This window comes from Ursus americanus, chromosome 18 (assembly GCF_024610735.1).
Source record: "Ursus americanus isolate L20-20 chromosome 18, mUrsAme1.1.p, whole genome shotgun sequence".
Taxonomy (NCBI): Eukaryota; Metazoa; Chordata; class Mammalia; order Carnivora; family Ursidae; genus Ursus; species Ursus americanus.
In genome coordinates this window covers 2,544,574-2,565,721 of record NC_142144.1, presented here as the reverse complement: position 1 = coordinate 2,565,721, position 21,148 = coordinate 2,544,574, and the positions used below count along the sequence as shown (strand labels likewise).

General features: G+C 57.0%; 1 protein-coding gene across 2 annotated transcripts in view; it reads left to right on the top strand.

The window, feature by feature from the left end:
• The window catches only part of COL5A1 (collagen type V alpha 1 chain), a 165,094-nt gene that overhangs the window by 58,030 nt on the left and 85,916 nt on the right, over positions 1–21,148 (top strand). For both annotated transcript variants that reach the window (XM_087869218.1, XM_087869217.1), the window contains exons 5-9: positions 15,956–16,087; positions 16,870–17,007; positions 17,419–17,658; positions 18,615–18,773; positions 18,929–18,985. In XM_087869218.1, the coding sequence (XP_087725344.1) occupies positions 15,956–16,087; positions 16,870–17,007; positions 17,419–17,658; positions 18,615–18,773; positions 18,929–18,985 (726 nt within the window). The remainder of the gene's footprint in view (positions 1–15,955; positions 16,088–16,869; positions 17,008–17,418; positions 17,659–18,614; positions 18,774–18,928; positions 18,986–21,148) is intronic.

Here is a 21,148-nt window from a genome sequence, read left to right as displayed (position 1 = left end):
TGGTGTGGTAGTAATGCTGGTGTGGTAGTAATGCTGGTGGTGGTAGTAATGCTGGTGGTGGTGGTGGTAGTAATGCTGGTGGTGGTAGTAATGCTGGTGGTGGTAGTAATGCTGGTGGTGGTGATAGTAATGCTGGTGGTGGTAGTAATGCTGGTGGTGGTAGTAATGCTGGTGGTGGTAGTAATGCTGGTGGTGGTGGTAGTAATGCTGGTGGTGGTAGTAATGCTGGTGGTGGTAGTAATGGTCGTGGTGGTAGTAATGGTCGTGGTGGTAGTAATGCTGGTGGTGGTAGTAATACTGGTGGTGGTAGTAATGCTGGGGTTGGTAGTAATGCTGGTGGTGATAGTAATGCTGGTGGTGGTAGTAATGCTGGTGTTGGTAGTAATGGTCGTGGTGGTAGTAATGCTGGTGGTGGTAGTAATGCTGGTGGTGGTGGTAGTAATGCTGGTGGTGGTAGTAATGCTGGTGTTGGTAGTAATGGTGGTGATGGTAGTAATGGTGGTGGTGGTGGTGGTGGTGGTGGTGGTAATGGTGATGGTGGTAGTAATGCTGGTGGTGGTAATAATCCTGGTGGTGGTAGTAATGGTGGTGGTGGTGATAGTAATGCTGGTGGTGGTAGTAATGCTGGTGGTGGTAGTAATGCTGGTGGTGGTAGTAATGCTGGTGGTGGTAATAATGCTGGTGGTGGTAGTAATGGTGGTGGTGGTAGTAATGCTGGTGGTGGTGGTAGTAATGCTGGTGGTGGTAATAATCCTGGTGGTGGTAGTAATGGTGGTGGTGGTGATAGTAATGCTGGTGGTGGTAGTAATGCTGGTGGTGGTAGTAATGCTGGTGGTGGTAGTAATGCTGGTGGTGGTAATAATGCTGGTGTTGGTAGTAATGCTGGTGGTGGTAGTAATGCTGGTGGTGGTAATAATCCTGGTGGTGGTAGTAATGGTGGTGGTGGTGATAGTAATGCTGGTGGTGGTAGTAATGCTGGTGGTGGTAGTAATGCTGGTGGTGGTAGTAATGCTGGTGGTGGTAATAATGCTGGTGGTGGTAGTAATGGTGGTGGTGGTAGTAATGCTGGTGGTGGTGGTAGTAATGCTGGTGGTGGTAGTAATGCTGGTGGTGGTGGTAGTAATGCTGGTGGTGGTGGTAATGCTGGGGTGGGTAGTAATGCTGGTGTTGGTAGTTATGGTGGTGGGGGTAGTAATGCTGGTGGTGGTGCTGGTAGTAATGGTGGTGGTGGTCGTAGGGGTAATGTTCGTGCTGGTGTGGTAATAATGGTGGTGGTGGTAGTAATGCTGGTGGTGGTGGTAATGCTGGTGGTGGTAGTAATGCTGGTGGTAGTAATGCTGGTGGTAGTAATGCTGGTGGTGGTAGTAATGCTGGTGGTGGTAGTAATGCTGGTGGGGTTAGTAATGGTGGTGGTGGTGATAGTTATGGTGGTGGTAGTAATGGTGGTGGGGGTAGTAATGGTGTTGTTGGTAGTTATGGTGGTGGTGGTGCTGGTAGTAATGGTGGTGGTGTTGGTAATGCTGGTGGTGGTGGTAATGCTGGTGGTGGTGGTAGTAATGCTGGTGGTGGTGGTAGTAATGCTGGTGGTGGTGGTAATGCTGGTGTTGGTAGTAATGGTCGTGTTGGTAGTAATGCTGGTGGTGGTAGTAATGCTGGTGGTGATAGTAATGCTGGTGGTGGTGGTGGTAGTAATGCTGGTGGTGGTGGTGGTGGTAGTAATGGTGGTGATGGTAGTAATGGTGGTGGGGTTAGTAATGGTGGTGGTGGTGATAGTTATGGTGGTGGTGGTAGTAATGGTGGTGGGGGTAGTAATGGTGTTGTTGGTAGTTATGGTGGTGGTGGTGCTGGTAGTAATGGTGGTGGTGGTGGTAATGCTGGTGGTGGTGGTAATGCTGGTGGTGGTGGTAGTAATGCTGGTGGTGGTGGTAGTAATGCTGGTGGTGGTGGTAATGCTGGTGTTGGTAGTAATGGTCGTGTTGGTAGTAATGCTGGTGGTGGTAGTAATGCTGGTGGTGGTAGTAATGCTGGTGGTGATAGTAATGCTGGTGTGGTAGTAATGCTGGTGTGGTAGTAATGCTGGTGTGGTAGTAATGCTGGTGGTGGTAGTAATGCTGGTGGTGGTGGTGGTAGTAATGCTGGTGGTGGTAGTAATGCTGGTGGTGGTAGTAATGGTCGTGGTGGTAGTAATGGTCGTGGTGGTAGTAATGCTGGTGGTGGTAGTAATACTGGTGGTGGTAGTAATGCTGGGGTTGGTAGTAATGCTGGTGGTGATAGTAATGCTGGTGGTGGTAGTAATGCTGGTGTTGGTAGTAATGGTCGTGGTGGTAGTAATGCTGGTGGTGGTAGTAATGCTGGTGGTGGTGGTAGTAATGCTGGTGGTGGTAGTAATGCTGGGGTTGGTAGTAATGGTGGTGGTGGTAGTAATGCTGGTGTGGTAGTAATGCTGGTGGTAGTAATGCTGGTGTTGGTAGTAGTGGTCGTGGTGGTAGTAATGCTGGTGGTGGTAGTAATACTGGTGGTGGTAGTAATGCTGGGGTTGGTAGTAATGCTGGTGGTGATAGTAATGCTGGTGGTGGTAGTAATGCTGGTGTTGGTAGTAATGGTCGTGGTGGTAGTAATGCTGGTGGTGGTAGTAATACTGGTGGTGGTAGTAATGCTGGGGTTGGTAGTAATGCTGGTGGTGGTAGTAATGCTGGTGGTGGTAGTAATGCTGGTGGTGGTAGTAATGATGGTGTGGTAGTAATGCTGGTGTTGGTAGTAATGCTGGTGTTGGTAGTAATGCTGGTGGTGGTAGTAATGCTGGTGGTGATAGTAATGCTGGTGGTGGTGGTGGTAGTAATGCTGGTGGTGGTAGTAATACTGGTGGTGGTAGTAATGCTGGTGGTGGTAGTAATGCTGGGGTTGGTAGTAATGCTGGTGTTGGTAGTAATGCTGGTGGTGGTAGTAATGCTGGTGGTGATAGTAATGCTGGTGGTGGTGGTGGTAGTAATGCTGGTGGTGGTAGTAATACTGGTGGTGGTAGTAATGCTGGTGGTGGTAGTAATGCTGGTGGTGGTAGTAATACTGGTGGTGGTAGTAATGCTGGTGGTGGTAGTAATGCTGGTGGTGGTAGTAATGCTGGTGTTGGTAGTAGTGGTCGTGGTGGTAGTAATGCTGGTGGTGGTAGTAATGCTGGTGGTGGTAGTAATGCTGGTGGTGATAGTAATGCTGGTGTGGTAGTAATGCTGGTGTGGTAGTAATGCTGGTGGTGGTAGTAATGCTGGTGGTGATAGTAATGCTGGTGGTGGTGGTGGTAGTAATGCTGGTGGTGGTAGTAATACTGGTGGTGGTAGTAATGCTGGTGGTGGTAGTAATGCTGGGGTTGGTAGTAATGCTGGTGGTGGTAGTAATGCTGGTGGTGGTAGTAATGCTGGTGGTGGTGGTGGTAGTAATGCTGGTGGTGGTAGTAATACTGGTGGTGGTAGTAATGCTGGTGGTGGTAGTAATGCTGGGGTTGGTAGTAATGCTGGGGTTGGTAGTAATGCTGGTGGTGGTAGTAATGCTGGGGTTGGTAGTAATGCTGGTGGTGGTAGTAATGCTGGTGGTGATAGTAATGCTGGTGTGGTAGTAATGCTGGTGGTGGTAGTAATGCTGGTGGTGGTGGTGGTAGTAATGCTGGTGGTGGTAGTAATGCTGGTGGTGGTAGTAATGCTGGTGGTGATAGTAATGCTGGTGGTGGTGGTGGTAGTAATGCTGGTGGTGATAGTAATGCTGGTGTGGTAGTAATGCTGGTGGTGGTAGTAATGCTGGTGGTGATAGTAATGCTGGTGTGGTAGTAATGCTGGTGGTGGTAGTAATGCTGGTGGTGATAGTAATGCTGGTGGTGGTAGTAATGCTGGTGGTGATAGTAATGCTGGTGTGGTAGTAATGCTGGTGGTGGTAGTAATGCTGGTGGTGATAGTAATGCTGGTGGTGGTAGTAATGCTGGTGGTGGTAGTAATGCTGGTGGTGATAGTAATGCTGGTGTGGTAGTAATGCTGGTGGTGGTAGTAATGCTGGTGGTGGTAATAATCCTGGTGGTGGTAGTAATGGTGGTGGTGGTGATAGTAATGCTGGTGGTGGTAGTAATGCTGGGGTTGGTAGTAATGCTGGTGGTGGTAGTAATGCTGGTGGTGATAGTAATGCTGGTGTGGTAGTAATGCTGGTGGTGGTGGTGGTAGTAATGCTGGTGGTGGTAGTAATGCTGGTGGTGGTAGTAATGCTGGTGGTGATAGTAATGCTGGTGGTGGTGGTGGTAGTAATGCTGGTGGTGGTGGTGGTGGTAGTAATGCTGGGGTTGGTAGTAATGCTGGTGGTGGTAGTAATGCTGGTGGTGGTAGTAATGCTGGTGGTGATAGTAATGCTGGTGGTGGTGGTGGTAGTAATGCTGGTGGTGGTGGTGGTGGTAGTAATGCTGGGGTTGGTAGTAATGCTGGTGGTGGTAGTAATGCTGGTGGTGGTAGTAATGCTGGTGGTGATAGTAATGCTGGTGGTGGTGGTGGTAGTAATGCTGGTGGTGGTGGTGGTGGTAGTAATGCTGGGGTTGGTAGTAATGCTGGTGGTGGTAGTAATGCTGGTGGTGGTAATAATCCTGGTGGTGGTAGTAATGGTGGTGGTGGTGATAGTAATGCTGGTGGTGGTAGTAATGCTGGTGGTGGTAGTAATGCTGGTGGTGATAGTAATGCTGGTGGTGATAGTAATGCTGGTGGTGGTGGTGGTAGTAATGCTGGTGGTGGTAGTAATGCTGGTGGTGGTAGTAATGCTGGTGGTGATAGTAATGCTGGTGGTGGTGGTGGTAGTAATGCTGGTGGTGGTGGTGGTGGTAGTAATGCTGGGGTTGGTAGTAATGCTGGTGGTGGTAGTAATGCTGGTGGTGGTAGTAATGCTGGTGGTGATAGTAATGCTGGTGGTGGTGGTGGTAGTAATGCTGGTGGTGGTGGTGGTGGTAGTAATGCTGGGGTTGGTAGTAATGCTGGTGGTGGTAGTAATGCTGGTGGTGGTAATAATCCTGGTGGTGGTAGTAATGGTGGTGGTGGTGATAGTAATGCTGGTGGTGGTAGTAATGCTGGGGTTGGTAGTAATGCTGGTGGTGGTAGTAATGCTGGTGGTGATAGTAATGCTGGTGTGGTAGTAATGCTGGTGGTGGTGGTGGTAGTAATGCTGGTGGTGGTAGTAATGCTGGTGGTGGTAGTAATGCTGGTGGTGATAGTAATGCTGGTGGTGGTGGTGGTAGTAATGCTGGTGGTGGTGGTGGTGGTAGTAATGCTGGGGTTGGTAGTAATGCTGGTGGTGGTAGTAATGCTGGTGGTGGTAGTAATGCTGGGGTTGGTAGTAATGCTGGTGGTGGTAGTAATGCTGGTGGTGGTAGTAATGCTGGTGGTGATAGTAATGCTGGTGGTGGTGGTGGTAGTAATGCTGGTGGTGGTAGTAATGCTGGGGTTGGTAGTAATGCTGGTGGTGGTAGTAATGCTGGTGGTGGTAGTAATGCTGGGGTTGGTAGTAATGCTGGTGGTGGTAGTAATGCTGGTGTGGTAGTAATGCTGGTGGTGGTAGTAATGCTGGTGGTGGTAATAATCCTGGTGGTGATAGTAATGCTGGTGGTGGTGGTGGTAGTAATGCTGGTGGTGGTAGTAATGCTGGGGTTGGTAGTAATGCTGGTGGTGGTAGTAATGCTGGTGGTGGTAGTAATGCTGGGGTTGGTAGTAATGCTGGTGGTGGTAGTAATGCTGGTGGTGGTAGTAATGCTGGTGTGGTAGTAATGCTGGTGGTGGTAGTAATGGTGGTGGTGGTGATAGTAATGCTGGTGGTGGTAGTAATGCTGGTGGTGGTAATAATCCTGGTGGTGGTAGTAATGGTGGTGGTGGTGATAGTAATGCTGGTGGTGGTGGTAGTAATGCTGGTGGTGGTAGTAATGCTGGTGGTGGTAGTAATGGTGGTGGTGGTGATAGTAATGCTGGTGGTGATAGTAATGCTGGTGTTGGTAGTAATGGTGGTGGTGGTAGTAATGGTGGTGGTGGTAGTAATGCTGGTGGTGGTGGTAGTAATGCTGGTGTTGGTAGTAATGGTGGTGGTGGTGGTAGTAATGGTGGTGGTGGTGGTAGTAATGGTGGTGGTGGTAGTAATGGTGGTGGTGGTGGTAGTAATGCTGGTGGTGGTGGTAGTAATGCTGGTGGTGGTAGTAATGCTGGTGGTAGTAATGCTGGTGGTGGTGGTAGTAATGGTGGTGGTGGTGGTAGTAATGGTGGTGGTGGTGGTAGTAATGCTGGTGGTGGTGGTAGTAATGGTGGTGGTGGTAGTAATGCTGGGGTGGGTAGCAATGCTGGTGGTGGTGCTGGTGCTGGTGCTGCTTGGGGTTGGTCATCTACCCAGGTCCCTCGGTGCGAGGCCCATGGAGTGTTCTGCACACACCGTCACACTCCGTCCTCAGGACACTTCCCCCAGGCTGGTCTCATCGTCGTCTTTTACAAAGGAACCAGTGGAGGCCCGGAGAGATGGAGCTGGCGAGGGAAGGACCCAGCGCCCCGGCCGCGGGGGTCAGTGCCCGTGCCTCTGTGCAGCGGTGCCCAGGGTCCTTGCTCCTTCTTCTGAACAGCTTGTCAAAACGTGCACGTCCCTTGTGCTCGGAGATCTCTGGTGCCCCCTGGTCAGCCCAGTGTCCACAGGCTCGCTGCTCTGAAAGTCCAGGGGGAGAAGAATGAGGCAGCTTCACTCACATGCTACCCGGGTGGCAGGTGTGGGCCTTTGTGGCTGGGCTGGTGGCTCAGTGTCTGGAGTGAAGTGTCTGGGGCCGCACTGTTGGCAGGAAAGGGTACGGGACCTGGGCCCTACAGAGAGTCTCAGGGGCTTTTGAGGGGTGGGCCCAACAGCCTGGCCCCAGCCACTGGCTTTGCTCTCCTGTCCTTCAGTCTGGGGACAAGGTGTCCCCTCTCTGAGTTCACCAAGCTGACCCTTTAGTCATTGCGGCCAGTTTCAGGGTCTGATGAGGCTGGGACTTGATGCCCCGCCCCCTGGCCACCGTGCCCCTGTCATGGAGACACGTGTGTGAGCAGAAATGACCCTAGACCCCCTGGGGCAGCACCTGGCTGGTGGCACAGGGGCTAATTGTACCGGGACCAGAGGCGGCCACGGAGTGGGGAAGGTCACAGAGCAGGACGCCTGGCCAAGTGGCCCCTGGGGGGCAGCAGGAGTGGTCTCCCGCCACGTGGAGGTGTGTCTTTAACACTTGCCTAGAGTGCGTTCAGCTCACTTTCAGACTCCATGGGTCCTCCGAAAATCATGGAAAACGTTATTTCAACCTCCTCTGGCCTGGGGCCTTTCTTTTCCATTGTGTGTGAGTCATGGGTGAACAATGTCACACAAGATGCTAGATGGGACTTGTTTGGGTCCCAAGAGCATGAACAGGGAATACGTGTGAAGACTTCGTGGGGGGTCTCCAGGGCACTGAGCAGGTGCTGTAGGAGGGCACCCCAGTGTCCCCCGGCCAGTGTGCGTGGGTCACGGGGGCCAGAACCCACCAGGCTCCCCGGGAGGAATGCTTTGCCAGAGTGATGGTTCGTGGCCACGTGCATCCCTGGGGCTGTGTGTGCATTGCTGGCTCTGAGTGACTTTTTGGCCCCCTGGTCACAGAGGCCGGGTGGGCGCCACGCTCCCAGCAGCCCCCCGAGTCTGGTGCTCCTTCCCCTCAGACGAGCAAACTGTGGCTCGGTGCCTCTGGGGCGGGGATGGAAGTCCGGTGTGCTGGCCTCCCTGCTGCCTTCCGTCTCTGTCCCATGAGAGCTGGGTGGGGGCCCCTTCCCACACTGCAGGTGGCTACGCCCCGGCCTGTGGGCACCCGGACTCACAAGGGCAATGCCAGTTTGTGGCCAGAGCCTGCTGGCGGCTGGAAGGGGCAGTGTCGCTCTTGCTTTGGTTCCAGGGACAGCATGCTTGCTGACCACGTGGCCCGCAGTCTTGAACAAGAGGTGTCTGCCTTCTCGAATGACCTGTGTGTCTCCATCTTGGGGCATGAAGTGAGATTTGAGATTAGACGGCAGAACCCACAGGGAAGCTGAGTGTGCGATGGGGTCCCCGCAGGGCCTGTGCGGGTTGGATGAGGGGGGCCGTGGTGCAGAACGTGGAGGCAGGGCTCGCTGCCCCCCGGGGGCCTGGGAGTTCTGTTGAGAGGAGGCATGCCGACTTCAGGGGCATGGGAGGGGAAGGAAGCTGGCGTGTGACTGCAGGGGTGGCCACAGGGGTGCGCCGGGCAGGGAAGCACCCTCTTGGGGGCAGACTCTGGCTTCCGGCGCCATGGCCCCCAAGGCTGCCAAGCTCTCCAACGAAAACTTTCCAATTTCCTCGGCTCATAGCAAAAATGAAGGCTGGATGAAATCTCATCATTGGAAAAGCAGAACCGACTCCCTGAACAAAATGCTCCCGGCTCCCGAGGGCCAAGGGTCACACGTCCCTTGCAGCCTCTGAGTGCCTGATGCCCGCCTGTCCTCAGCAAGGGAAGGGCGTGGGCTGTCGCCTCAGATGTTGAGGCTGTGCCACAGAGCAGAACAGCCTTCCTGACCTCCAGGAGCCACAGCAGAAGCTTCTAGGGGCTGAGCGGAGCTTTACTGACCTGGGGGGGGGGGGGCAAACGTAAAGTGTGTAGGAGGAGAAAACGGTGATCGGCATCAGAGCGAGGGATGGAGTGAAAACAGCGCGCTCTGGCTTCTCTGGCAGGGGGTCTGGGCCACCACCAGGTGAGCTGCGGGCCTGGGGCCCACATGTGGACTCAGGTGCCACTTGCACTCCCGAGGCCACTGTGCCCAGCAGAGGGTGGCCAGGGCGAAGGCACGATTGCCGTCCAAGCAGGGCATTCTACTTGAACTCCACCCGAGGCCAGGCTGCTCTTGCATGGAGCTGTAGGACGGTGACTGGAGCCCCCACTCTGTGCCCTTGCAAGGGGGATCCCGCCTCTCTGAGCCTCAGTGTGCGCATCCACAATATGGGGATAAGAGAGAAGACACAGGGCAAGCCCACCCGTGTGAGCACAGAGGAGCCGAGACGAGGCACGCCGAGGCAGTGCACGCGGAGGATGCTGTCATGGGGGGGCGCGGGGTTGCCACCACAGCCCCGGGACCCGGTGGCCGTTGCTGAGGGAGGGGGCTGGGGTGCAGGCCCCTGGTAGGACAGCTGCCCGGCCTGGTGTAGGGGCGATCACGACGCCCAGTCTGGCCAGGGAGTCTGGGGCGGGTGCCTTGTGCTCCCGGGGGGAGGCTGGAGGGCCTCCTCGCTGGGCCCCGTGGACGGAGCGGTCGGGCAGGATTCAGTAAGGAGCTCACCTGCCCTTCAGGGCTTTGCGGGCAGGGTGGGGGGGCAAAGTCGGGCAAGGCTCCGAGGTGGGAGAGGGCTTCTCCTGGTCCCGGGAGAAGCCACAGCCATGCCTGCTGGGCAGGGTGGAGGGGGCGGTCCGCACCTGGTGGCCTGGGGGGTGGGGGAAGAGGAGCAGTGGGAGAGGGCTTTGAGCAGGGGAGCCTTGGAGGACCGGAAGCCAGAGATTGCAGGGGGAGACAGTGGTGTGGGAACACTCCATGGATTCTGGCCGCTGCTGTTGGGGAGGTGGTGCCTCGAGTGTAAGACAGCAGTGGAATGCCACAGGGGTGAGGAGTACGCGGTGGGTCCTTCTTGGTTCTGGAAAGTTCCTGGACCTCGCTGCCTCCGTTTCTGCATCTGTGAATGCGGGCTGTAGGGAGTCTTGGGAAGAAACTCCCAGGAGGCACCCAGCAGCAGCCAGGCACCTGGTGGACCCGGCACTGCGTTCCAGACTAGAAGGACTGCTGGCCTTGGACCCTGGAGCCCAGCTGCCACTGAGGCCCCGGGGGGCCTATCTGGAGAACCCCCCCCCCCCCCCCCCCCGCTGACCTCACACTCCTAGTCTGTAAAGACTGTTTTCCTGCGTCAGGGCTTTTGACCTTTAAAACACAAGCCTGTAAACACTTCCTTAACTAACATGTTGTGGGGCAGCTGGGAGTGTAAAACCCGCTGGGGCCCTCAGGCTCCTCCACGGGACCCCTTTTGAGAAGCCACCGCTGGGCTGAGCTCCCAGGTCCCTGCATCCTGAGGGAGCCTGAGGGGCAAGGAGGCCGTGGGACACAGAGCTCCCATGAGTGCCCAGCAAAGGCAAGGCCCCACCTGGGACACGGTCTGGCGCCTCCAAGACAGTGAATGGCCCTTGGTTCTAGTCGCGTAACGATTTTGGTTACTGATGGGGTACGTGGAATCATTGAAGCGTGACCCTCTAGGCTTTAGAGGGGGCCCTTCAGGGGCCAGCGGGAGTGCAGCCGTGCCGGGCAGCGGGGCTGGGCCAGGGTGTGAGCCTGCCGCCCCCCTGCACTCAGTCACTCGTGGGCGCTCGTGTTCTAGGCCTGGGGTCCACTGCCTCCCCTGTCGCCCCACAGCTCCTGACTGCTGCCAGAGGCGATAATGCCCCTTCACTTTCCCCCAAGGGTCCCAAAGGACGGAGGCTCTCTTTCTGTTTCTGTTCAGAAGTGGGTCACCTGGATTAGAAGGTCACGCCAAGGTCATCCACTGCATTGCATGTGCACACATGTGTCTGTGCCCATGCACACACACACACACACACACACACACACACACACACACACACAACCCCGGACAACTCCGGATGCTGTAAGTGGGCCATGAATCGTTGAGTTTGGGGGTTGTTAGGCTACCTTTGGGTTAGGGGGTACCGGACTCTTCCAAGGCCGAGGCCAGGCTGGTTGGAGGGTTCCTAGTCAGAGTCTCCCCCCACCCGAGAGGATACTGGGTCAGAAAAATCCTGGGCTGCCCTCACTGCTTCCAGAGGGTCAGGGAACCCGCTGGCAACTCTGACCTTTGGCCAGCCTCGCAGAGCTGGCGTTCGGCTCCCGGAAGGCCCAGGCTGGGTCCTGGAAGCTGCAGGTTAGGGGCCTCGCTGTGTGTGCTCCTTGTATTCGTGGGCAGACATCCCAACCCAGACCCTGGCTCCCGCCTTCTGCGTCGTCCCCCCAGGATAGACACACTGCGCCCAGGGCTGTCCCGTGGACCGAGCCCACCGGGTCCCCAGGGGCTGAGGCTTTGGGCGGCAGGGGCCTTCCTGCCAGGCCCCCAGCATCTCTCACTGGCAGCCATGGAGAAAGGCTTTGCTGGGAAAGGGGGTCACCGAGGGAATCTCAGGCTCTGTGGCTTGGAGCTTGTTTCGCCCTAGGAGGCATCATGAAAATGCTCTCAGAACAGTCACAATCTTGTGAGCGTTCGTGGGACGTGTGAAATGCAGTGTGCACCAGATCAGGGCCAGCTGTGGGCGTGCCGTCGCCAAGGCACTGGGTGGCGGCTGCTGGCAGCCCTGGCTTTGAGAAAGAGTGTCAGGTTGTGTCTGGTCCCCACAAGAAAGTTCAGTGGGGGACGACTTCTTTGCGAAGAGCACACAGGTATTCGGCACCCCAACCTGAAAAGCTCCTGTGTGTGCAGGGAAGAGGTGGGGGGGGGCAGCAGGAGCCTTGGACAAGGGGCTTCCAAGAGGCTCGGACCCACGCCTCCGCTTCCCCGTCCATCCGCAGGGATGGACGGATCCCTGCCCTTTGAGAGATGTGCCCACGGAACAAAGGGGCACACGTTTTTGGTGTGGAAACGTTTGTGGAAAAAGGGATTTGCCACGAGTCCAGGCATCTGCAGTGGAGGGCAGGCCCTGGGAATGAAGGGGGCTTCGTGCTTGCAGGCGCCCTGTGGCCCAGCCTGTTGCTGACCATGTGTTCCCTCCGCAGCCATTTGGGGAGTGGGCGAGGTAGGCAGGGAAGCAGGGCTGGAGGTAGGGGCAGGTCAGCACTGACTGCGTGCTTGGATTCCAGAGTTCCGGGTGAGTCTGCAGGAAGCACCGGCCCTGGGTCTGTTCCTGGGTGTTTACGCCTCGGCCTTTAGCCTCGTTCATTGCCTGGTGTTGGGGGCAGCATGGGCCACCGCGTGGGGGCCTGTGAAGCCTGGTTCTGGGCCAGGCACCCTGGGGTACAGGGACACAGATGTGCCACACGTGGCCATGGCCCAAGGCCTGGGGCTTTCTGGGGAGGCAGGCCCTTTACCAGATGGCTGTGGTCCCCTGTGCCGGCAGCTCGACGGAAGGGAGCGCCAGGGGTTGGCAGCCATGGGTGCCCCCAGAGGCCGCCGAGCCTCCTCTCCCTCCTGGAGCCTGCATTCAGAGAACATATATTCAGATGTCAAGTTGCCAGTTGAAAGAAGAAGAAAATATTTTATTTGAATTGGATGAAATTTGAACTAGAAGTCATGTTGCTTAATAAAACTGTGTGGTTTTAATTCACTGTTCCTGTCATACGGTTCTCGTCTGCTGGAGAGTTTACAGCGTGGGCCAGGAGCCTCTGACATCCAAAAGGAGAGAGAGAGGCAGAGAGGGACAAAGGAGAGAGTGAAGACGGGAAAGGGAGAGATGGAGGGAGTGAGGCAGGGAGGCAGGCGGCTCTGCCAGGCGAGGGAGTGAGCACAACAGAACTTGGGGAGGGAGCCAGAATTGTCTTCGAGGGAGTCTCTTCAGAGCCCTCTGTGTGGGGACAGGTCAGCTCGGGGGAGTTCTGAGCTCCTCACTCATCTTCAGGGTCTTCAAATCCAAGTTGGTGGGCCCTATAATTTGGACCCATGTCTCAGGGATCAGGTGGGATGGGCCTTTTCTGGACTCTAAGACTGTCACCCAGTTCTGCCACTGAGTCACCCCACTTCACCCCATCTCTGGGCCAGTTTTCACACAGAAGCTTTGGGAAGCCAGGGAAGGGCCATGGAGCCTGTCCCTCAGACCAGTGCACGGTGCTGGCACTTTGCTTCCCAGACCCCGGGAGGCCATCTGGGGTCCACGCTTAGTGCCTTTGAGTGGCACGTCCTCCCAGCTTTCCATCTCCAGCTTTGTCAGGGTCCAGCACACGGAAGGGGCTCACACACCTTTACCAAACGAAGGGCAAGGAGGGCGTGGCTTCCTTGCTCGGGCCTGTGGTGTTGATGTGCAGAATGAGCACCACCTCCTTTGGGTCAAGCTCACAGCTACCATGTTCTCTTGCTTCACTCATGGCTTTGTCTTCAGGAGCAGGACATGCCTTTTGTTGGACCATGGGGGAGTGGGTGTGCAGGAGCAGGGGTGGCCTCAGGTCTCTAGACAGAAAGGGACAGTGGGACTCAAGGGGCATCAGTGACAACCAGATGAATACATGGTATGGGTACGCATGTGATCTTACCCAGGGGGCACAAGGCAAGTGCCAAGTGTTAGGGAGATTGTGGACACTGCCAGGCAGTGGTTCTGGGCCATGGCTGCATCTCTGTGTTGATGCAGGGACTTAGTAGGTGCTCAATAATTGCTATTGGATGAATAGATGGATGGGTAGATGGTAGATAGATGGTGAGTGAATGATGGATGGTGGATGGACAGATGTCTTGTGGATGGATGGATGGTTGGATGAGTGAGTGGATGGTTGGATGGGTTGTGGATAGATGATAGGTGGATGATGGATGGATGGTGGATGGATGGTGGATGGATGGATGGTGGATGGATGGTGGATGGATGGATGGTGGATGGATGGTGGATGGATAGATGGTTAGAGATGGATGATGGATAGATGGATATGCATGTGGCAGAATGGGCTCTGGGCCAAGGACCTCAACACCTGCACAGACCCAATTATCCTTTCTTGGGCCCCATCTCTAATGACACAGTTTGAACACTGGTCCTGTCCATCCATATTCCTTTGTCTCCTTGAGCCCAGCGTGTTGTGTAGTGATGGACACTGTGCCAGCTGTGTTGAGCTGGCCCCACCTCACCTGCTGTGTGACCATGGATGCCAGACAGGTGACCTCAGGGCTTCAGTTTTCTCAGCCTCAGATGGGAATTAATAGGACAGAATTCATAGAGTTCTTGTGGGCACAGAGGGAGTGACACCATGCAGTTTCTTTGTCCAGTACCTGACCTATAGTAAACACTATCTAAATGTGGATCATTAATAAAATCATTATGATATCAGTCAGTTTATATCCATCTGATTCGGGCCCTAAGACCCTCTGCCAGGGAGATGTCAAATGTTCCATAACATTCGTGAGACCTGTGGTTCTTGTTCCCTTTTGTTTGTCTGCTATTGACACATCTTGAGGAGAGCAATACGAAATAGAATCATTGCACACTTTTCCTATCTGACATGGTGGGGCTGCTGGCTGCCACGGCGTGAACGAAAATGTTCAGTGGTTGCCAGCATGAGCTCATCCAGGTGGTAGCTTGTGTCCGTACTTCTTTCCCTCTCATGGCCGAATAACGTTCCAATGTATGGATAGACCACAATTTGCTTATCTAATCATGCGTTGCTGGACATCTGGGCTGTTCTCGCCTCTCGGCTGTTGTGAATAATGCGGCTGTGAGCAAGGCTGTCCGTAGACCTCTTTGAATACCTACTGCAATTCTTTCTTGAGTGAATTGTTTACCTCTCTTAACTTATAGGATTGGAATTTCTGGGTTATCTGGTTTTTTCCTCTTTAAAAATAAATCCCACCCCACCCCATGGTTGGGGGCAACAGGGAAGGATGCAGCATACCTCCAAGCCCTCAGTTTAGGGTGGAGTTCACAGCTTGCATTTGTCACCCACGGTTCACAAGAATCTCTGAACACTTGGCTGGCACCTGGCAGGTGCCCAACAGGTGTCTGATGAATGGATGGGTGGGTGGGTGGATGGGTGGACAGTAGATGGGTGGGTGGGTGGATAGGTGGGTAGACGAGTGGATGGATAGATGGATAAATGGGTAGATGGGTGGATGGATAGATGGGTGGATGGGTGGATGGTTGAGTGGATGGGTGGGTAGATGGGTGGGTAGACAAGTGGATGGATGGATGGATAGATGGGTAGATGGGTGGATGGATAGATGGGTGGATGGGTAGATGGGTGGGTGGATGGGTGGGTAGATGGGTGGGTAGACAAGTGGATGGATGGATGATGGAGGGATGGATGGATGGATGGATGGATGGATAGATGGGTAGATGGGTGGATGGTTGGGTGGTTGGTTGGTTGGATGGGTGGATGGTTGGGTGGATGGGTGGGTAGATGGGTGGGTAGACGAGTGGATGGATGGATGGATGGATGGATGGATGGATGGATGGGTAGATGGGTAGATGGGTGGATGGTTGGATGGGTGGATGGGTGGATGGTTGAGTGGATGGGTGGGTAGATGGGTGGGTAGACAAGTGGATGGATGGATAGATGGGTAGATGGGTGGATGGATAGATGGGTGGATGGGTGGGTGGATGGGTGGGTAGATGGGTGGGTAGACAAGTGGATGGATGGATGATGGATGGATGGATGGATGGATGGATGGATGGGTAGATGGGTAGATGGGTGGATGGGTGGATGGGTGGATGGTTGAGTGGATGGGTGGGTAGATGGGTGGGTAGACAAGTGGATGGATGGATGGATAGATGGGTAGATGGGTGGATGGATAGATGGGTGGATGGGTGGATGCGTGGGTGGATGGGTGGGTAGATGGGTGGGTAGACAAGTGGATGGATGGATGATGGATGGATGGATGGATGGATGGGTAGATGGGTAGATGGGTGGATGGTTGGGTGGTTGGTTGGTTGGATGGGTGGATGGTTGGGTGGATGGGTGGGTAGATGGGTGGGTAGACGAGTGGATGGATGGATGGATGGATGGATGGATGGATGGATGGATGGATGGATGGATGGGTAGATGGGTAGATGGGTGGATGGGTGGGTGGATGGGTGGGTGGATGGTTGGAAGGATCAGGCCATCCTAGCTTGAGTGGTGATTAGAGGTGGCAGCTCCCTGAGTGGAAGACTGGTCCTGAGGACAAACTCCTCCCCAGACTTACTACTAGCCTCCTGGATCTCCACGTGGGTCCTCTGTGTGCCACTTATTCAAGCACTTTTGTCCTTTTCCAGGGTGATATCCAGCAGCTGCTCTTCGTTTCGGACCACCGGGCAGCTTACGATTACTGCGAGCACTACAGCCCTGACTGTGACACCGCCGTCCCCGACAAGCCCCAGTCACAGGATCCGAACCCAGACGAATACGTGAGTCAGTCCCCTGGGCTCGTGGTGAGCTTGTAGGCAGACGCCTTGGGAGGGGGCAGGTCAGGCAGGCAGGCAGGGGTGGAGGGACACCAAAGCCACAGGACCCCCACTTAAAATAAACCCCCTGGGCAAGAATTTGAGGTTCATCCTCCTCACCCCCCGCCCCACACCCAGCAGCACCTTGGTTCAGCAGGCTTATAGTTCTCTCCACCATTCCCAAGTGAAGGTCCTCTCCTACCTCCGTCGCAGGGGACGCACGTCTTCTGTCATGTTCAGCCTGCTGTGATTGGTCCTCCTGGCCTCCTTCTGTCATGACTGGTCAGAAAAGGAAGGGTGGCCCTCGTAAAGCCAGGGTCCCATGGCCCAGGCAGGGCTTACAAGCCCGGGCTGGGTCCCTGCAGCCAAGGCTTCCTGGCCAGGCCCCTGCCCCCGTTTTAGGGGTGTTTGTGACTTCAGTGAGGGTCAGGCGATTCTGAGGGACAGCAGCACGGCCACAGGACCCCACAGCTTGGCCGCTCTCCTGGCCCTTGGTTCTAAAGGATCAGAACGTCTGCACCTTTTAGGACTCAACTTTCTTTGAAGGGGCCCTGGGCCCCCCATTCCCTCCCTCGTGCTTCTCATGGGGTTGCCTCAGCTGCCCAAGAAGCTGGAGCGGGTGGAGGCCTGTTCGGAGCCACGACTCTCTGGTGTCCACTCTTCCTGGCTGCACCTGGATGGGGAGGAGAGCAGCTTGGCTCCTCGTGGGGTCCTGCCTTCCTCACGTGGCCCCGATCTGCTTTCAGTACCCCGAAGGAGAAGGAGAAGGTGATACCTACTACTACGAGTACCCCTACTACGAGGACACGGAAGACCCGGGCAAAGAGCCCACCCCCACCAAGAAGCCTGTGGAAGCTGCTAGAGAGACCACAGAGATTGCCGAGGTCCGTGCGGGTGGGCTGCTGGTGGGGAGGACGCTGTGGCTGGTGTGGAGGCCAGGAGGGGCTGAGTGGAGCTCGGCAGGGAACCAATGCCCGGGGGCTGGGTGACCATCTGTGCTTCATGCCCCGGGGAGGGGGAGGCGGGGCAGCGGGCTGTGCACCGGCCATACCGCCAGCAGACCTAGGTGTGAAGGGGAGCGTGTGGCTCTGCGTCTGAGATCTTTTCCTTTTCAACCTGGAGATACAGTATGCCCTTTCTGAGTAGGATCGGGGGTTTTAGGCCACGGAGAGCTCTCCCCGGGGCTGGCTGCCTCCCGGCATGGACGGAGTCCGCAGGGCTGTTGGCTGGCCACAGGGCCGTGCTGGGGGTCCTCTCCAGACCTCCCTGACTCCCGCTCTGTTCCCCGCTCTCAGGAGCAGACCCCGCCCACCACGGCAACCCCTCCCGTGCCAGACACCAGCGAGGGGGCCGGGAAGGAGGAGGACCCCGGCATCGGGGACTATGACTACATGCCCAGCGAGGACTACTACACGCCCTCCCCTTACGATGACATGAACTACAACGAGGGCTTCGAGAACCCCGACCAGTCCCCCGACCACGGTGCAGGGGCCGAGGTCCCCACCAGCACGGTCGGCACCGCCAACTCCTCCAATGTAATTGCTTCTCTTCTGCATGGGCCTGGCGCCGGGGAGGGGGCAGGGGCGGGGGGAGTGCTCAGGGCTCCCTCTTTGCTCTGACCTCGGGGGTCCTGGGCTGGTTCCCTGCTCCCCAGCCCAGCAGACCCTGGCCCCCAGGGGCGCTGAGCAGGTTTGGGGGTCCCCGACTCACTGAGCCCATCTCGCCTGCGAGAGAGTTGGAATGAGCCCCTCCCTCCCATCTCTTGGGGTTTGGGTGGGGACGGATGAGGACGTGCCTGTGTGTAGTGTCCCTTTCTGTGGCCTGAGGGGCCCAGGCAGGACAGGTGCACGAGCGGGGGGTCTGGACCAGCAGAGGAGGCATGGGGCCAGCTGGGTATGGCCGTGGGCTTTCCTGGTAGGCAGACCTGGCTCGAAGCCTCATCCACTGACCTTGGAGAGTTTCGTCCCCTCTGGGTCTCAGTTGTCATTCCCAAGGTGACACTCACAGGTCCGCCTCTAGGGGTTGTTGGAAAGTTTTCAGATGAGAGAGGAGTTTAGCACCGCACATTGAACGCAGCAAATGCTTAAAAGTAGGCATCGCATGATGCCGGATTCTTGATGGTACAGAGCAGACACCTGGTTCTGATGGGTCCAAACCCCTCTGTTGGCTGGATGGGATTGGGCGCTTGTTACCCCAAGATGGCGAGGCTCTGGGCTGGAGCCCCCGACGGTACTGACTTCGCCGCAGCGTGCCGGTCCCTGTGCAGCCCCAGCTTCTATGGGGTCCTGCGGGGTTTGGGGTGAAGTCTCCCTGTGGCAAGAGGGAAGATGCGTGAAGAAGCCACTGGGGCCCAGGAGCTGTCCCAGCGAGTTCCACTGGGCTCCTGGGAGGCCCCGTCCTTGGCATCCCCAGGGTGTGGGGCTGGGCAGGGAGGGGGTCTCTGTCCAGTTCCACGGTCCTCCGGTGATCCCTGCTGCCCCCTCCCTCCCAGCCGGCTCCATCTCCGGAGGATGACTTGGAAGGGGAGTTTACAGAAGAAACCATCCGGAACCTGGACGAGACCTACTACGACCCCTACTACGACCCCACCGTCTCCCCGTCGGAGATAGGGCCGGGCATGCCAGCCAACCAGGACACCATCTACGAAGGGGTGAGGGCTGTGGGGGCTCCTTCCGCCTGCACCATTGGGGCCCGGGGAGGGCCGGCAGTGAGCGGCCCCTGCTTGGTGAGCCACGGGGCCATGAGATGCCACCTTCCTTTCCCTTCTCTGCTCATTCTCTGTCCGCCTGTGTTTTGTGAACCCAGATTGAAGGACCACGAGGAGAGAAGGGTCAAAAGGGTGAGCCCGCCATCATCGAACCGGTAAGAGTGCTCTCTTATCCCCTCCTGAAGAGGGCGGGGCGGTGGGTGATGCAGGTCGATGCCCGAACTACGGGGCCCCTCACGGATGCCACACGCCGCTTGTTGCCGAGGCTTGAGAAAAGGGGCTCAGGCGGGGGGAATGTTCCAGACCTTGACTGAGGTTGGGATTCTGCCTGGGATTCCCGCTGGTGAGAACACTGCGCTGTGCGTTTGCAGTCTGAGCTCCTCATTGTGCGTGGCCGTGGTCACCGGCATGAGACACGTGGAGCTTGTGAGAAGGAGCGGAGCCCCTCTGGAGGGCTCGGAGGGTTCGCGGGGCACCTCAGATCTGGGCTGGGCAGCGTGGGGGGTTTAACTCTGCTGCACCCAGGCTGGCGTGGCCACCGTGTGGGGTAAGTGTGGAAACTGGGGAAGCATGGTGGGCTGTCCGTGCAGCCGTGGCCAGAGAACTTGAAGAACTCACTCTGTTGTGTGTGGGGCCATGGGGAGCGGACACAATGGCTACTGATGGAGCAAGGGTGGGGGAGGCTCATGGCTGGGGTGCAGGGGCCGCTCCGTGCTGCCATGTCCTCTGCCCCTGGGGAGCCCGGCTGGGAGCGCCAGGATCCACCCCGTGGCCTGAGAGCTGCCGAGGTCAGGCCCTGACCAGGCGGGCGGGGCAGGCCCTGCAGCTGCGGTTGGTGGCCGCGGCGCTGTGGGCCGGGCAGTGGCTGTGGACACGACGGCGGGGAGGGGCTGGCCGAGGCCCAACCTGCCACGTCGTCCAAGCGCCGGAGGGAGGAGGCCAGTGTCCTGCCCCGTGGCTGGTCACAAGGCGGAGCTGGGCCAAGAGTGGTTTCTGGTGCTCAGCTGGGGATAGGACGTCGGGGTTCCCAAGGCCTTATGACCTTGGATTCCTGGGGTGGGGGATTTTGTAGCCTCCATCCTCCCGTGGACCTGGGAAGGTGCTTTCAGAACCTCAACTGCTAGTCTCCCCCAGAGAGGCCCAAAGCCCCGTGGCCAGGGCAGACGGGACGTGGCCCATCTCTGGGTAGAATGCCCAGTGGGCAGAGTTTCAGCAGGGCCCTCCCGGCTTGGCCCCATGCCCGGCCCGTGGAAGCATCTGGATAATGGTGAAGGCGGCCCCTTGTGGTTTTCCCTCCGGGCCTGTCCGGGGGTGGGACCTGTCAGCCTCACGGGGCTGTGGCCTCTGGACGCACATCCTTTTCTCAGGCTGAGAACATCTCTTCCCAGTACTTTCTGAGGGTCCAAGGAGGATGGCTTGACTGAGAGTGGAGGATGGGGTAGAGGGGAAGGGTGCAGAGGTGCCAAGGGGGGTGGGGCCGGCATCAGGTGACCCCTTGCTCAGCAACATGAGAAACCCTGACTCTAAGTCCAGACGCAGGGGAAGGGTGAGCTGGGGGGAAGCGCGGTGCAGCCAGCAGTTAGGGTGGGGGCGCCCCGGAAGGACAGCGGGTGTGTTGCCGTTGCTACAGGGGGCCCCTGGCCAGAGGTGGGCCATCCTGGTGTTGCTTCTCCTGGGCCTGAGCCTGGCTGGGCTCACGGACCACACATTTCCCCAGACACTCCGGTCCCCAGATGGACCTGCTCTTGACTTGGGGTGCCTTTTGTGGGGTCTGTATGGCTTTGGTGGCAGGGCATCTCGCCTGGGAAGAATGTGGGGCCCCAGGGCAGGGAGGTGCCGGGGAGGGGCTAGGCTGGCACCATCTGGGCGCGCTTCCTGTCCACTTGCAGCTGCCAGACAAGCCCCCCGGAGGAGAGCTGTGGCACCCCGGCTGCCAGGCTGCTCTGGTGGGGGTGGGCAGAGGAGGGGCAGGGGAAGGGGAGCCGGTCCAGCACAGACAGCATGTCTACACAAGGTCACCTCATCTCAGAGGGAAACCGAGGCATCTGGATGCAGCGAGGGGAGGGCTCCCTCCTCTGGCTCCGGCGTTCAGTCCCGCCCCATCCCCAGCCCATTCCCCATGTCCACTGGGCCCTCACCGGGCCCCTGGGGACACCATGTAAACAGTTGGAATTTCTCAACCCGGAGATGCCCTCGAAGTCTTAGCTCCATAAACAGATGGCCGAGTCCTGGGAGCCGGCCGGCGTGGGTCTCACAGCTGACCGCTGACCGCAGAGGGCGGGGTGGCCGCTGCTTCCTCCGCCCCCACCCTGCTCCAG